This window comes from Corythoichthys intestinalis, chromosome 1 (genome assembly GCF_030265065.1).
Source record: "Corythoichthys intestinalis isolate RoL2023-P3 chromosome 1, ASM3026506v1, whole genome shotgun sequence".
In the NCBI taxonomy this organism is placed as follows: domain Eukaryota; kingdom Metazoa; phylum Chordata; class Actinopteri; order Syngnathiformes; family Syngnathidae; genus Corythoichthys; species Corythoichthys intestinalis.
The window spans coordinates 32,151,048-32,168,688 of record NC_080395.1 but is presented as its reverse complement, the minus strand read 5'-3'; the positions used below and the strand labels follow the sequence as shown (position 1 = coordinate 32,168,688).

Below are 17,641 nucleotides of genomic sequence, written 5' to 3'. Positions count from 1 at the left end.
CACAAATAGATCAGTGGCTGCAAGTAAAGCAGATAAAAGAAGCCAAGAAGTCAAGCGCGTGCGAAAATCGACGTCGTCATCATAGCTCCGCCCACTTTGTTACGTTGTCTGACGTCTCCCGGTTTGAGCGGCGCTCGAAGCCAAGCTGCCTTAATTTGGCGAGCGGACTCCGAAAGGGAGAGCCAGCCATGGCTTCGCTCGGGCAGGACCGCCGTTACGGGCTGTCGTGCGGGAAAAACAACTCTAGCAACAACAAACACGGACTCAACAGGACGCTTTACCACGTCAAGCTCACCGACACTGCCATTCGAGCTTTGGAGTCTTACCAGAACCTCAAGGTACCTGTGGCGCGTACCTACCAAACCAAATATACGCACACGTAAACTTGTTAAAAGTTAGTCTTTTGGCTGAATTTCCCTTCATATTCCTATCGTATTCTCCCAAGCTTTGTTTTTATGTCATGCTTTTGAATTGCGTGGTTAAATTTAACAAGATGCAAAATGACAGGCTAGTATCATACACACGCACTAATTTAAAATGCGTATTTTCCTCTTTCACCGCAGGCTAATTTACCAAATGAGCCGTCTATTTGTTTCGAGGGGAATCAAGGGGTGAGTACGTGTTTATTTTCCACTTAAAGTAACGCACTTGTCATAAAATAATAAGCAGGCAGCCCACCAAATCAGCTGCACGTCCCTTTTAAATATGAAATACAGTATTTACAACCAGATATTTTCCATGCATATCATTTTTTTGTTGTTGCTAAATTTCTTTTAAAAACGTTAACTGACCCCATAGGAGGAATGCAATGACTCAATTGTCACGATTACAGTTCACAGTATTCTAAATCAGCAATTATGATAAAAAGGTCCATGTATAATCAATTGTGCAAAACTTATTATAAATATGACATCACTTTCATATGTAATTGCTTAAAACGTGAAATAATACATTTTATAAATAACATCTATGTAAAAGATAATTGCTTGAAATTTTTAAGTATGACAATTGCGATTTTTTTTAGACACGATAATGGAAAAAACAATGTTTAAATAAACAACAAAAATGGCATGTCATTGGTGCAGTTATACTGAATGACCCATGCACATACAGTGGGGCAGATAAGTATTTAGTCAACCACCAATTGTGCAATTTCTCCCACTTGAAAAGATTAGAGAGGCCTGTAATTGTCAACATGGCTAAACCTCAACCATGAGAGACAGAATGGGGGGGGACTGAAAGTCACATTGTTTGATTTTTAAAGAATTTATTTCCAAATTAGAGTGGAAAATAAGTATTTGGTCACCTACAAACAAGCAAGATTTCTGGCTGTCAAAGAGATTTAACCTCTTCTAATGAGGTCTAACAAGGCTCCACACGTTACCTGTATTAATGGCACCTGTTTTAACTCATTATTGGTATAAAAGACACCTGTCCACAATCTCTGTCAGTCACACTCCAAACTCCACTATGGCCAAGACCAAAGAGCCGTCGAAGGACACCAGAGACAAAATTGTAGACCTGCACCAGGCTGGGAAGACTAAATCTGCAATAGGTAAAATGCTTGGTGTAACAAAATCAACTATGGGAGCAATTATTAGAAAATGGAAGACATACAGGACCACTGATAATCTCCCTCGATCTGGGGCTCCATGCAAGATCTCATCCCGTGGCGTCAAAATGATAACAAGAACAGTGAGCAAAAATCCCAGAACCACACGGGGGGACCTAGTGAATGACCTACAGAGAGCTGGGACCACAGTAACAAAGGCTACTATCAGTAACACAATGCGCCGCCAGGGACTCAAATCCTGCACTGCCAGACGTGTCCCCCTGCTGAAGAAAGTACACGTCCAGGCCCCTCAGCAGTTAGTTAGAGAGCATTTGGATGATCCAGAAGAGGACTGGGAGAATGTGTTATGGTCAGATGAAACCAAAATAGAACTTTTTGGTAGAAACACAGGTTCTCGTGTTTGGAGGAGAAAGAATACTGAATTGCATCCGAAGAACACCATACCCACTGTGAAGCATGTGGGTGGAAACATCATGCTTTGGGGCTGTTTTTCTGCAAAGGGACCAGGACAACTAATCTGTGTAGATGAAAGAATGAATGGGGCCATCTATCGAGAGATTTTGAGTGAAAATCTCCTTCCATCAGCAAGGGCATTGAAGATGAGAGATGGCTGGGTCTTTCAGCATGATAATGATTCCAAACACACAGCACAAACACAACAAAGGAGTGGCTTCGTAAGAAGCATTTCAAGGTCCTGGAGTGGCCTAGCCAGTCTCCAGATGTCAACCCCATAGAAAATCTGTGGAGGGAGTTGAAAGTTCGTGTTGCCCAACGACAGCCCCAAAACATCACTGCTCTAGAGGATATCTGCATGGAGGAATGGGCCAAAATACCAGCAACAGTGTGTGAAAAGCTTGTGAAGAGTTACAGAAAACGTTTGGCCTCCGTTATTGCCAACAAAGGGTACATAACAAAGTATTGAGATGAACTTTTGGTATTTACCAAATACTTATTTTCCACCATGATTTGCAAATAAATTCTTTAAAAATCAAACAGTGTGATTTTCTGTTTTTTTATTTTCCCACATTCTGTCTCTCGTGGTTGAGGTTTACCCATGTTGACAATTACAGGCCTCTCTACTATTTTCAAGTGGGAGAACTTGCACAACTAGTGGTTGACTAAATACTTATTTGCCCCACTGTACACACTATTGGAACTCAGGTTCAGCTGTATGTGATAATGGAGACTCACATTTGCTTGGCTAAAATAGTGACGTTGATAAAATGTCTGCTCTTATGTTGGGCCACCACCTCCTGGAAATACTGGCTTTTATTTATATTTTTCTTCACTATTGCATATTAGAAAAATGACATTCTCTTGCTTTCAAAAGTAATGAGCAAGATTCTTTTTGCTATGATGGATATGATAAACATGTTATCTTTCCCTTTAAAAATAGTTTATTATCAATTCTGGTTGTTTCTCTGCATGTATACATAATTGTATTTAGGGTTTCCCCCAGTTCTTTATAAGCCTGGCGGGCCAAATGGCTTTTCATGCGTCCCCACCAGGCTGAAACAGTGTGAAAAAAAGTTTAAAAAGTACGCATATTTATTAGTTGTAGTTGTTAATAAATGGCTTAGAATAAAATCTCAAACTTCCTGTAATCAAACCCCCACCCCCCACCCCACCCCCCAAAAAATAAAAAATGGTAGGCTGCTGGTGGGCTTCTGTACCATTAGGCTTTACACGTTTTCTGGGAGAAAATCTTTTTTTTGTTTCAATCACCAGTTAAACCTTTGTTTGTGTTTTGTTGTCATTTTTGTATATACTGTATAAAAGAAATAATGTTGCCCCACCCATCAAAATAAAATGTCTCCAGGTAAAATGGAAATATGATCTTTGCCACTTTTCTCTACTATTGTGCAACTGCTGAGAAGATTCTGGCACATATGTGCTGTAATGATCCATAACACGGTCTCATGCTTTCAGCACATATAAAGGCTTGGAGGTCACTGGGTCAGGCTGGGGACTGTGAAGCGACAGTGGGTGGTGTGAGGGACACAAACACACTTTCACATGCGGAGTCAAAAGTGTCGTCAAAAGCCATTCATGTGTCAAATGAAGAGCCCACGATGACGCACACTGGTCCTATTTCGATGTGGGGACTTAATCCTGGCTAGCACACTTGTTGACGCTTGGTTGGAAAGTTTTTTTTTTTTTTTTTTTTAAAGAGGAGATTCAGATATTATCCAAAAACTACAGCAAGCGGCACCAGATCATATCTGTGTGTTTGTGTGTAGACTGTGTGTCGTCAGGAACAGTTACCGCTATGACCCTGGGGAATATTTTACTTTTCAGTCCATGCTAATTGCACAGACTGGTGGGAAATAGCTGCAGCTTGCAACCTTCCTGTCTGGACAAGACCTGTAACTAGTTTTGTCTGGCGACTGTAACAGAGTGAGAGACTGTGGAGCAGGTGTTCTTGTGTGGATGTCTGTGAATATTATTATCAGTTTTAATAAGTGTTTTTATAATTGCACCTTTCTTCAGCAAACGTTTAGAAGCATTGACTCACATTAAAAACATTTAACTCTTTATCATGAACTCATTTAAAACATTGTCTGCCATTGACAAAGCTAGATGTCCAATCCATTTGAACTGGGAGAGGTTGGCGTCCACATATCGTATGTGGACATCACAATTTGAGTCATGTATGCCACACTTCTTTACCAAATACCCACCACACTACAACCAAATACTGTACATGAACCAAAATGTGATGTCAACATACTGTATGTGGATGACAGGTCTGTATGGAGTTGTTTTTTGAAAAGGGATCAACGGATAGAAAGACTTGTAGTTCTAAAAAAGATAAACGTTATTATGAGTTAAAATAATTTGATATTGAAACCTTATGTTTTCTTTTTTATACAATTTGTAAAATAAGTTTAAGGTTTAGGTGACGTCGCATGGTTACACAGCCGGGCTTCCAGAGTATGACTTTAGCTACATGAACATGTCATCTGTTTAACCCTTTCAATTTGAAACCGAGAGGAACATTAATGAGCATGACAGCACTGTCAATATTTCACAAAACGAGCAGCAAAAGCAAAATGAACAGGAAAGATGAGATGAGACAAGAGTTGGAAAAAACGGTTTTCTGCCAAAATGTGCTATACCGGCGAATACAAGAGGCGAATCTGACACCCGAAGTACTACTGTGCGCTTTCAGCTTGTTTTGTTTAGATACAGGCAGAACATACTAAAGATGCCTTAACAAAATACTTAAAGGTAGTAATATCAATTAAGGGTGGTTTAAATATCCTACGTGATTAATGTGATCAATAGATCAACAATCTGCCTTGATAAAGTGCCTATGACACGAAAAAGCATGTTTATTTCATAATACACGTGGTATTTTATGCTCCTGAATGAAATGGACCGCTTGGATGTGTGTGGAAGCAATCGCTATATTTATTTAGTTTTTTTAATCCCGTGCCATGAAAATGAGTGACTTCCGGCAACAGTCTCGAGTTGAGAAAAAGGGCGCTGTGACGTGTACGGTAGAAGGAGTCCTCTTCACTATACAGCCGTACTGTTGTATGAGGACTAAGGATTCAGCTGATTTTGCGGATTAATACGTTTATTTTTCGCATCACGCCAGCCAAACGGCTGCAGAAAAATCTTGCTGTAGGAGCGTGAGGCGTGTGCGCCTTTTTGGGGTTTCAAAAGGTTCCCATTCACCGGTGGATATTGGCCAAAACAAGCCCTACTACTGTGGGACCATGGGACTTACGAGGACGTGAGTAAACACTCTGTTTTGTATTATGTCAAATACTGGGATCGGATCATTTTAATATGTAGGTGGCTTGCCTTTTGTGGCTGACATGGTCCTTGCCCCCTCGAAGGCTTGTTGTAAGTTCCCTCGCCGGAGGAGAGAACTATACTCAGCTTAGAGCCCTCTTCATGTGCCCGGTGTTCTGTCAAATTTTCCGACCGATCAGAAATTGCAACTTTGAGTTAAAAATAGCCACGAATACAGCGGTTACAAAGTAAACACTACAAACTTTCTTAAAATAAAGGACTACTTACGTTTGATCATGGATGTGCATGTAAAAAGCTCAGTCGCCATGTGAAATAATCCGGGCTAGTTATGTGTGATTTTCCGCTTCGAAGACTTTGAAACATCACTCGGTTCGGGTTAGCATGTCGGCTAGCTGTCACGCCTCTTGGTTTGTTTACATTCTCCGAAGCCGGGGAAGGGAAATGACATAAGCCCGATTTTGGTGTCATAAAATATCGTTCGGGAGGTGCGACAGTAAAGGTGAAGTCGACAGTTTTGACCATTATGGAGTAATTTTGCCATGTCATCTTGAATAAATGGGTTTTTATTATTTCATATTCCATTTAGCACATGACTGTTATTTGTCATGACCATGCCATTTATTTAGCTATTGGGAAAAAATACTTGGATAAAAAATAATATCCTGTAAAAATATTGGAGTAGAGATACTGAAACAATGACATTTTGCGGCTCTCTTCGTCACGTTTTCCTCGTTATGAATAATTGCCCCTCAACGGGCTGACTGGTCCTTCTCAAGCCATTTATTTAGCTATTGGGGAAATATACTTGGATAGAAAGAATAGCCTGTAAAAATATTGGAGTAGAGAGACTGAAACAATGACATTTTGTGTCTCTCTTCGTCGCATTTTCCTCATTCGGAATAATTCCCCCTCAATGGGCTGAATAGTAAAACCGATGAGCCCATTCACCCGCTGACGTCATCCACCTGTTGGGGACGCTAGAGCCCTATAATGGTAGGCGTGGCTAACCGACAGATTAAAAGACTAATTTCTCGTCATCTGTGCTTTTTGCTAAATTGTTGGATATAGTCGAATCGTCTCTAAATATGATTCTAATTTACATAATAATCCTATTTAAGACTTTTTCCTCATGTCGTATGTACTTTAAACCTACCACAAGACAACACAATGCATAAAAGTATGAAAGGGAAACACATGCAAAAAGTATTTTGATACAATGAAAAGGTAATAAAAGACTCAATGAAAACACAGATAACCGATGAGCGCATGTGTTGGACATCTCGCAGCGTAGAAGGAATTGCAGTAACCCGGTAGTATTTGTTGCGTGACGGTCTACGTCATCACTCCAAGCCTCCATTGCCTGCATAAAACATGGCGCCCTCCGTAGGTCAAAACATGTACTCAATATTTTAGATTTTTAATTTAATGGCAATATTTTATGTGTTTCTAATAACATATTTTAGTAAAAGAGAACAATTGTGGCTTATTAAAGCCTACAAGTCTTTAAGTCAGAGGTTCCCTTTAATAATCAAAAATAGTTATTTGCCATGTAAAGGTGTAAATCATAGACTTCGTAACCTATTGACATGGCACGGAAAACGGGGCCGATTCCTAGGGGGCCTATTTTCAAAAACTTCAAATATTTACAAAAACCAAAGCTGCTACCCACCAAAAACCAAAAAAGGCCCCTACCTTACCCATATATGAGTCTCCATGAGCAGCGGCATAAAAAAATTCAGTCATTCCCTTATAAAATCCCTATTAATTATTTTGTATACAAGTATAACAAAACTTGAAATGGCTATAAAAGTCTCAGGTTTTACACTAGATGCACAAAAATCACCAAATGCAGCGATAATCACCTATATTTTCAGGATCAATAGCAATATTTAACATCATATAAATTTTTGACCAAAATAACAACATAATTTTTAATTTAATTTTAAGTTTTCAACAGCTAATAAATCACTCAATTTAACATCAGAAACATAATACTTGAGGAAAACACGCAGAATCAATCATAAATAATATGTGAATGGATAATTTATAAATTCTATATACTATCACAACTTATTATAGAATAGAATATCCCTTTATTATCATTATACACTATATACTGTTAGCGAATGAGGCTAGCTAAAATTATTGTGAATAAATGCTTAAATCCCTGAATTCTTCATAGATATGGACGTAAAACAGTCTCGATTCTTGGTTAAAAGCAAAGAAACAGTACAGTTAGCGTTTATTTTACATTTATTGACGAATTACCACGCTACCATGTTAGCGAATGAGGCTAGTGGCCGCCTGGCGTAAAAGGAGCTTTTCTGGCAAAGTTCTTGTGAATAGATGCTTAAATCCCCGAATTCTTCATAGATATGGATGTAAAACGATTCTTCTCGATTCTTGGTTAAAACCAAAGAAACCGTGCAGGTAGCATTTATTTCGCATAAATATTGCCAACTATGAGGCTACCCAGTTATGAAAATTAGCCACCTCAATGTGTAAACAAAGAAGAAAATTCCTGCGAATAGATGCTTCAATCACGCATGCACAGTACGAAAAATATAATATTTACCTTGAACAAATCACTCCTGAGACAATCCTTCCTGTTTGTATGCGGTACAGCTTTTGTTGTTTAAATCATATCGTAAGTAAATCCAAGCTTAAATCCGACATTAGCGTGTGCCGTCTTCGGCTATTAATAAATGAAGCTCTGCCCCCTCTGATAAGGCGCGATGCAAAGAATGACGAAGTGTCAGGTCAATAGATTTTTTTTTAAGTCTGTGGGTAATTTCTCAGGCATCATTCCTGGAGATCAGAGGCAGAGCAGAAAATTACCGTATGGGTCCTAATATAAGACGGTGTTTTTTGCATTGAAATAAGACTGAAAAAGTGGAGGTCGTCTTATATTCGCGGTCTAGACATTATACCCATTCACGATGCTAGATGGCGCCAGATATCATTGAAGGGAATGCCTAACTTTAGGAGTAATGTTCTGTCATGACAGATCTCAGCTACTCTCAAGTTTAACCAGTTTGCATTATTTTATTGCAATGTTTTTCCTTATTCAGATTTGTTTCAAGACGACGGTTACAGTTAGACCTCACTTTGATAGTTAATGCAGTTATAGCAATTTTGTTTTTTTATCACAAAAGATTGGTTTATTTACATTTCAAAAACCAGAAGCCATTCATTTACGAATGTGATTGCACTCTAGTTTACATATTTAAATGTTCAGATATTAAGATTTGAATGAGGCACAATAACATGCCTTTTCTCTCAAATATATTGTTATAATCATTTGTTTCAGATGTACTGTAATTATTTTCTGTAAAAATGTAATTTGGTGTTCAAAAAGTCTGTTTTCAAACTTGAGTCTTGAAAAATAGGGGGTTGTATTATAATCATGGCCGTCTTATATTCGGGCCAATACGGTAGTTAATTTTGAGCTGGACTGGAATTGATAAGGTTGAACAGATGTTTGTAAAAAGTTAACCAGTATACAGCATAAAATAGTCTCGCTCCTTTAAATGTGAGTCTTTTCAGATTTCTTAAAACTGCTCTTTTTACTGTGGCAAAAATAGGCAAATTCCAAGCACTGCATGCAGATTTTATCCTTTGATGTCTACCCAACTGAGCTCTCGTGTGGTGTGCCAAGTACTCATGCTTGATGTCTGTTTTAACTCTAAAGGTTTGTTCAATTTGAGAGAGATATTGGTATTTTGATATGGTCACATTCCATAGTGTACGGCTACCAGGACCTTAAATGTTCCATTGAACTTCTTCCACAATTGGGGTCCTGTCAGATGTAAACGTTTGCGGTGTGTTTTATCTTATTCAACCCTATGCTGTTATTGCCATGGCTTTCCACACTTAGTTATTATCTAAATGAATGTTTAGAGCTAATTACAGAAGTTGTAATAATCCAGATGACGTCAGCGTTCTGTCTCGTTTGACTCCAGCATGCATGTGCTGTGGAGGAGCATATTCGCAGAGTAGATTTCTTTTCTGCTGTGTTTAGTAAACAATATACCTCTTTTGTCAGAATTATTCAACCTGTTGTGCTGCATTTTTCTATCTGCTCCAGTTAAAAAAGCCATTCAACTTTTCATTTAGTCTTTACATGTTTGCATCTTGTTTTAGTGCTCAAAGCATGATTTATTCATGTCCTGCACCCCAGCCTATTGTGCAGTGCTCTTTAGCCAGCAAGACCAGTCGAAATCCCCCGAGGGACCGTGTGTGTGCGTGTTGTGCATGTGCGCGCACATCCTCGCCTCTTATTTGAATAACAAGGAGCCAGGGTATGCGGCCTGTGTTTTGTCACCCGCAATGAATCGACTTCCTCGTGCTAATACATTACAGTCAATCCAGATGTGATGTACTCTGCCCTGAAGCGGGGTTTACATGATACAAAAAAGCCCTGCTGTGCATTCAATGGAGCGGAAGCAAACACGCGAATAACAAATTTTTCAACAAAGTTTTGCAAGTTGAGGACAATCTACAGTAGGTTCCTGACTGAAGATCACTGGTGATCACGGGAAGTGCTGAGTAAGCTTGAAGGAAGCAGAAGGGAAAACAACAAAAGACTCAATTGTTCCCTTGAGGGAAGAGTTTAAATGTTACATTTGATTTTTTTTATACAGTCTTGGAAGATATCACATGTGTATTATATTTTTGGTTATGCTTAGAGGAGGGATGCATTGAATGAATAGAGTTCTATACAAGGACACCTGTGCTTTAGGACCAAGCTGGTCTCTCTCTAGCACCCGATTTGAATTTACATTTTTTCTAATTGGTGATTTTAGTGGTTTAGTTATTTAACCCGGCACTTTGGAGTAAATGTTCCTTTATATCTTTTTCAGTGACTGTAATAAACATTTCAACATTCCCAAATCACTCCATGTGAAAAAATTTAAAGACTTGAAAACATGTCCTTGTCTCATAGGCATAGACAACACCTTCTGTATACCATGTGAATCCCAACGGAATTTTATTTAATGAAATGAGAAACCACAGAATTTTCATTTTTCAGTAATAGTGGAGAAATATTTTGGGAAGTGGTCATCCTTGGCGCAGGCAGACATTTCATCAAGGCTTGTACTATTTCAGCCAATCAAATGTGAGTATCCCAGATTGCACGTCCATCCTCTTGACATCATTAATACTCATTATCACATGCATCTGTGTTCGAATCTATCAGTGTTTATGTGCGTGGGTATAATTTATGTCACAGTTATCACAATAGTGGCTACACTCATAAGTAGACATTTTTTTTGTATTTCAACTTTTTCTCCATTATCCAAGTTATAAAAAAAATTGTGATTTGCATACTTAAACCTCGTTTGCATCTGTGTCATTTATGCCAGGTGTTATCTGTTACTTTAGGTAATAACGGTGCTTAAAATTTTATTGTTTAAAAAAAAAAAAGAAGGCATTTTTAATGCTGAATATTGATTTTATTTGCAAAGCAATTTTTTTCGGTTCTGGCAGTTGCTATGTGTTTTGCTATTCCCGAGATGACACTTAGATTATCTTGACGTTTGCCCGCTAGGCCTGTTGGTTTAGCGGCTTACCAATAATATTTGTATTGTATCTGTATAGACAATACCTCCCCTGTAGTCACTAGCACCATATCGCTGCCAAAATTTGCAGGACAGTGATCCCTCGCAACTTCGTGGTTCACTTTTCGCGGATTCAGTGCATCGTGGGGTTTTATAAAGTAGTCATCAGAAAATAAAAATGAAAAAAATACATGTTTCAATATGAGGTAAAAGAGGCATTGTTTCGTAGCAAGGCATACATGACTTAGGGGCTTTGTACATACCCACGGCCACTCATACAAGACGTGTGATTGGTTCTTGCTGCGAGATTGACACATCCGAGCACCAATGAGCACCATTGCAGCCTCTCCCGTTAAGATCGACGGACAAATCCACCAATAAGTGTGGCCTTACTACCACATAAACTGATTGGCTACGTACCATCACAGCCTCCCCAATGCTGATTGATAAGCAATAGTTATTAATTAATAGCAATAATTTCAATTCGAGTAATCATAATGTAGCTGAAGATATTGTTCTTTGATTGCACCAGGTTATATGTGACAATACTACCAATACATTCATATTATTTGAAAAATCGAGTTTTATTTTTGTTTCATATTGCACGCTATATAAAACGTTGTAAGATTAGTCACCAATTTGTAAGGGCATACGTGACCATTTGTAAGATTGCCAACGGCCTCAGGTTGACGGGTATGCTATCCTCTCCAAACACCTTCTGGACCTCCAGGCTCATTTTCAGTGGTACTTTTTTCACAATTTTTACCTGCTTTGAGAACACCCAAAGCCTGCTACAAACCTCCAACCAGGTGTACCAGGTTCCCCCCACACATCACGCAGGTACCCTACTTAAACCCTACTTTGCGTTTTTTCCACTCTTCGCGGGGGGTTCTGCTCCCCGTTAACCGCAAAAAAGGAGGGATCATTGTATTGTGTTTATGTGAGTCCCGCCTCGAGAGAGAGACAGTATTTTTCTGGAGAGAGAAAGAGAACCAGGACGAGCGAATGAATGTTGATGTAATTTATCGCACGATGAGAAACTATGCATTAGATACGGTATATTGGACGGTGATTCGATGTGGTGCACATTATGGCGAAGCTTTAAATCTCGTACTCTTTGAAGTCTATTCTACAGTAAAAACTATCTTTAGCCATTTTCTAAATCAGATGATAAGTATATATATTAAAATTGTTCTGACAGGTCTCCAAATAAATAGGCACTCGACTTACGTCATGGAATGGTCCCACGCTATAAATTTAAAAAATGTAGAGATTACGAATCATACATAGTGGTTGTGTTACATATTTATGCAGCCAAATTTGAACTTTAGTAACAACTTGCCACGTAGATAGTAGAAAAATGACTTCACTGTTTGATGAACCGGTTCATCTTGGCTTACATGAACTGCGTCCCATCTAATTCCTTCATGTGAAAGTCCAGGGTACACGCTTATGCGAAATAAAAGGGCACTTGTTTCCCAACCGCATACACGTGTCAAGAGTATGTGTAGCCTTGCTTGGGGGCTGCACAGGGAGGGGTCGTAGTGACCCACAATTTGTTGAAGTTGACAGTCTGGCCTCGAGCACCTGCCAGAGACAAATTCTTCTTGGCATCAATTTTGGGAAAGTCTCAAGGACGCAGTCTGACTTCCTCTTCCCTCAAGCATAGGGGCTTGTGGCTCTGTCTCTCTGTAAAATTGCAAATGGAAGGTGATTACAAGCTCAGTCTTGATTACATGCACCGTCTCCCATTGGAGGCAGACACATTAATCACCCAGCATGTGAATTTTAGTTAGCGACATAGTGCAGATCCAGCCGACTGAAACATTATCAAGAAGTCGATAATAAACTGGAGATAAATGATTAGAGATGCAAAACTGGGTCAAACTAGATTTAGGAACAGTGATACTTCAAAATACAATCACGTCAATACACGATCCTTTCGACATCCGACGTAAAATTTGACTCGTCAATTGTCTCGACATATGACGACATGCTCAAAATACGACGATTATTGACTGCCTATGGCTGCCCCTGACAGCCATAGAAGTGGGAGGGGCCACTTTGAAGAGGGAGGGATTAATTCACTGGCAACCTCCCAGTTCAAATGGATTTGATGTCTTTTAGTGATAAATTTACAGCAGAGGAATGAAGATAGCTTGTTTGTCTGTTCATCAGTTGTTTTGTACAATATCCTAGAATGATTTCCTGACCAATGTATCGATAATCCTTGTATCGCTATATCGAGAGATCATCGTTATCGTGAGCTTTGTATCACAAATCGGATCGTATCACACCCCTAGCAACAACATGTAAAAAGTAAAATCTTCCCACTCTCTCTCTCTTCGGTCTTTGGTATCTTCATTCAGGATTGTTGCTGTTTAAAAGTAGCCAAGGATACCAAAAAAAGTCAACTCGAATTACATACTTCAAGTTTGGTTTTCAACATGAAGTTGCCGTTATTACTATAGCGACAAATGATACTGCAATAGTGACAAAAAAAACGATTCGACAAGATATCCATTCGTAAAGTCAAGAGATACAATCCCATCAGTACCAGACTTCCCAATCGATACAAAATCTGCCAGCCGCACCAGCTATCACGTGGCTAGCAATTGGTTATTCAAAGCTTCACAATTTATTATACCGTATTGGCCCGAATATAAGACGGTGTTTTTTGCATTAAAATAAGACTGAAAAAGTGGGAGTCGTCTTATATTCGGGGTCTAGACATTATACCCATTCACGACGCTAGATGGCGCCAGATATCAATTAAGCGAATGCTGAACTTGAGGAGTAATGTTCTGTCATGACAGTTCTCAGCTACTCTCAAGTTTAACCAGTTTGCATTATTTTATTACAATGTTTTTCCTTACTCTGATTTGTTTCAAGACTACAGTTACAGTTAGACTTCACTTTGATGGTTAATGCAGTTATTGCAATTTTGTTTTATCATAATAGATTTGTTTATTTACATTCCAAAAACCAGAAGCCTTTCATTTACGAATGTGATTGCACTTTAGTTTACATATTTAAATGTTCAGATATTAAGATTTGAATGAGGCAAAATAACATGCTTTTTCTCTCAAATATATTGTTATAATCATTTGTTTCAGATGTACTGTAATTATTTTCTGTATAAACATTAATTTGGTGTTCAAAAAGTCTTTTTTCAAACTTGAGTCTTGAAAAATAGGGGGTCGTCTTACAATCAGGGCCGTCTTATATTCGGGCCAATACGGTAATTATTTTTTAACACAGTGAGCGCTCACTTAACACTTCATAGCAATAGCATTAGTACTTGCACATAGCAATGATTGCAATCTTAGACCAACTTCAAAACAAAGGCCGAACTAAGTATTGCTTTGATGTTATGCACGAATGTTTTGGATTTTATTTTGAAGTTGGCCAGCCCGTTTCTTAGATCATTGCGATGGCATGCTTGACTTCTTACTGCAGCGCTCCAGTAAGAAGTCAAAGCACTGTTTCCCAATGATGATGTAGATAATGAAGGAAGTACAGTGATAACTACATAATGACATGGGACAATTTTCAACGCAACAAAAAAAACACATTTCTGGAGCAATTTTCTGGTTTTATAAATAAGGCTGTTCTTATGCCCAAATGTTGAAGTTTTATTGCTGACCAAAGACTACGACAAGTTCTACTGTGAATACGTTTTTTTTAGTTCTTAGATACATATCGTACTGGCATCATACCGAAAATTCCCAATCCTAGCAGTGACTCTGTACACAGGTATGCGTGAAGGGCAATTGCCTGTTGAGTGACCGAGTCTAGTGTATGTGTTCGGTCGACTTTTGGTGGAATAGAATCAACACAAATGGCATCAAGTGGTTCTGGTAATGCATCTCCTCCTTTGTCTGAATGCGATGAGTTTATTTGACAGCAGCAAGGATGAGACAGCCAGACTCTCTTGTGTGTATGTGTGTGTGTGTCATAGATAGCCCATCCTTGGCCTTGTTCCTCCTCAGCCTTCCAAGTGGCAGAAATGCTGATTATGCCCTTGTGAGAGGAGTTGGAGCTCAGCCTCCTGTTGCTCACACTGGATTAACGCAGTCACACATGGGTTGTGAGCATTTTGAATGCAGCCAAGTGTGGCTTGCCTCCTGCTGGTAACCGACAGCGGTGGTGGCGGCAGGTTTCTCTCGCAATCGCTCCTTGTACTCCCCTCCTCCTCCCATCAAACCAGAGAGGCGAGGCCGTGCCATGGCTCTGGAGCCCAGGAGGCCGGAACAAAAGAGGGCCTGTTTTCAGAAGGCCATTACTCAGGCCGTAGAGGATATGGAAACAATAGGCTGCATGAGTTCTACACCCCGACACCACATTCAGCCAAAAGCTCGCAGGAAACATAAGCCCTGTGCACCGACAGCAGTCTCTCACAGTTTTTGTTCCATCAACTTTAGAGTTTGATAACCTCAGGAAAAGCCTTTTCCTGTCCAGTGCGCCAAGACATTTATGATGACTTGACTAAGAGTGAAACTTATGCTCATCTAGTGCATGCTTTGTTGTCACGGACCTCGCATGCACTTTTTTCAGAGACATGCAAATATTTTAAGTGTTGTGTTATTGACTAGCACCAGGGGTGGAACAGGTACTAGATTATTTGGAGTACCCACCCTCAGTGAAAAATGATACCCAGAAGACTTCACGTCTGCCTCGTAGAACTGTTTAATCCACTATCTGCACCGTCACATCACCAAACCTGGAAAACAGGTTAGTAGACTTCCAGTGTATGCTGGCCTAGTAGACATAACTGGATTGATTTGATGGTTTTAAGCGGAACTTGATAAGACTTGGAGTCTGTGATGTTTCATACATCTTATCTAGTTAATAGTCGATTAATCTATACACTAGTTAGTTGGAATAATGGAGTAATCGGATTATGAAGATTGCACTTTCAAAAGAGCATTAAATGTGAATACATAGTAAAATTCCCAAGTGTGTCTTCAAACTATGGAGAATTACACTTTTATTTTGAAATAAATTAAAATACCTGCGCTTAGCCTCAAATGGTATTTTTAAAAAATGAATGAATGAGGATCTAAGTGCAGCAACAGAACAATTAGCTAACTTGCATAGCAAAAGCCCTCTAGTTTAAATGTGATGAAATGTTTTTTTTTTTTTTTTTTTTTTTTTTTTTTTTTGTATGTTTGTTTGTTTTTATACACAATACTCTTATTTCGTTCAAACACATATTCTCACAAAAAACGGCTAAATATACCTATAAACATTGGCTCAAAGAAAAACTTCTGTTGGTCTTAACAGGGAGCAGCTGGATTCTGCCATGTTAAATGAGTTTTGTCATATTAACTGTTGCCGCTAAAGGGCAGTATATCCACCCAATTAAATAACACTAAATACAAACACTTTCATAACAAACCATTACAACTCCACTAAACGAATACTCGAAGCAGCAAAATGTGATTTGAACTAATCTTATCTAAAACTGGTATACGTAAACAAGGACAAGCCTAAATATAGGGTATTGTCATATTTGGTAGCTCTGCACCAACATCTTGTGTTAAACCAAAGAAATTGTAGATTCAGGTTAGACGTTTCAAGTTCCAACAGATGTGTTGTCCACATCTCCTGCCGCGATTTCCTAAAACCAGAAGGAAATGCTTGAAACTGTTTTGCCAAATACAGGTGTTGGTTGCACATACAGTTTAACGGTTATTACTGCTCACTGGTTGCATGTGTTACCACACGTTAAAATACAGTGTATCAGAAAAGTGAGTACACCCCTCACAGTTCTGCCCTCAAAATAGAATCGCCTCAAAATATAGCCATTAATATCCAAACCCTTGACAACAAAAGTGAGTACACCCCTGAGAAACTACATCCCTAAATGTCCTAATTGAGTACTGCTTGTCATTTTCCCTCCGAAATGTCATGTGACTCGTTAGTGTTACTAGGTCCAAGTGTGCATATGGAGCAGGTGTGTTCAAATTTGTAGTGCAGCTCTCACACTCTCTCATACTGGTCACTGAAAGTTCCAACATGGCACCACACGGCAAAGACCTCTCTGAGGATCTTAAAAGACGTATTGTTGTGCTACAAGAAGATTGCCAACACCCTGAAACTGAGCTGCAGCACAGTGGCCAAGATCATCCAGCGTTTTAAAAGAGCAGGGTCCACTCAGAACAGGCCTCGGGTTGGTCGTCCAAAGAAACTGGGCGCACGTGCTGAGCGTCACATCCAAATGCTTTCTTTGAAAGATTGTCGCAGGAGTGCTGCCATCATTGCTGCAGAGATTGAAGAGGTGGGGGATCAGCCTGGTAGTGCTCAGACCATACGCCGCACTCTACATCAATTTGGTGTGCAAGGCTGTCACCCCAGGAGGAAGCCTCCTCTGAAGACTGTACAGAAGAAAGCCCGCAAACAGTTTGCTGAAGACATGTCAACAAAGCACATGGATTACTGGAACCATGTCCTATAGTCTGATGAGACGAAGATTAATCTGTTTGGTTCCTATGGTCTCAAGCATGTGTGGCCGTGACCAGGTGAGGAGTACAAAGATAAGTGTGTCATGCCTACAGTCAAGCATGTCTTGGTCTGGGGCTGCATGTAGAGGTGGGAATCTTTGGGCACCTAACGATTCAATTACGATTACGATTCAGAGGCAACGATTCGATTTTAAATCGATTATTGATAACACCCACAAACCCCCGAAGCTATTAGCTGCTTTCAATGTTTCATACATTAGTTACAAAAATTGTAC

At 39.4% G+C, this 17,641-nt stretch overlaps 1 protein-coding gene across 1 annotated transcript in view; it reads left to right on the top strand.

Moving 5' to 3' along the window:
* Positions 1-76: 76 nt before the first annotated feature.
* LOC130917846 (RNA polymerase II elongation factor ELL-like) overlaps positions 77-17,641 on the top strand; it is a 45,299-nt gene continuing 27,734 nt past the window's right edge. Inside the window, exons 1-2 of the mRNA XM_057839584.1 lie at positions 77-338; positions 564-611. Coding sequence (XP_057695567.1) covers positions 189-338; positions 564-611 — 198 coding nt within the window. The 5' untranslated portion in view covers positions 77-188. The remainder of the gene's footprint in view (positions 339-563; positions 612-17,641) is intronic.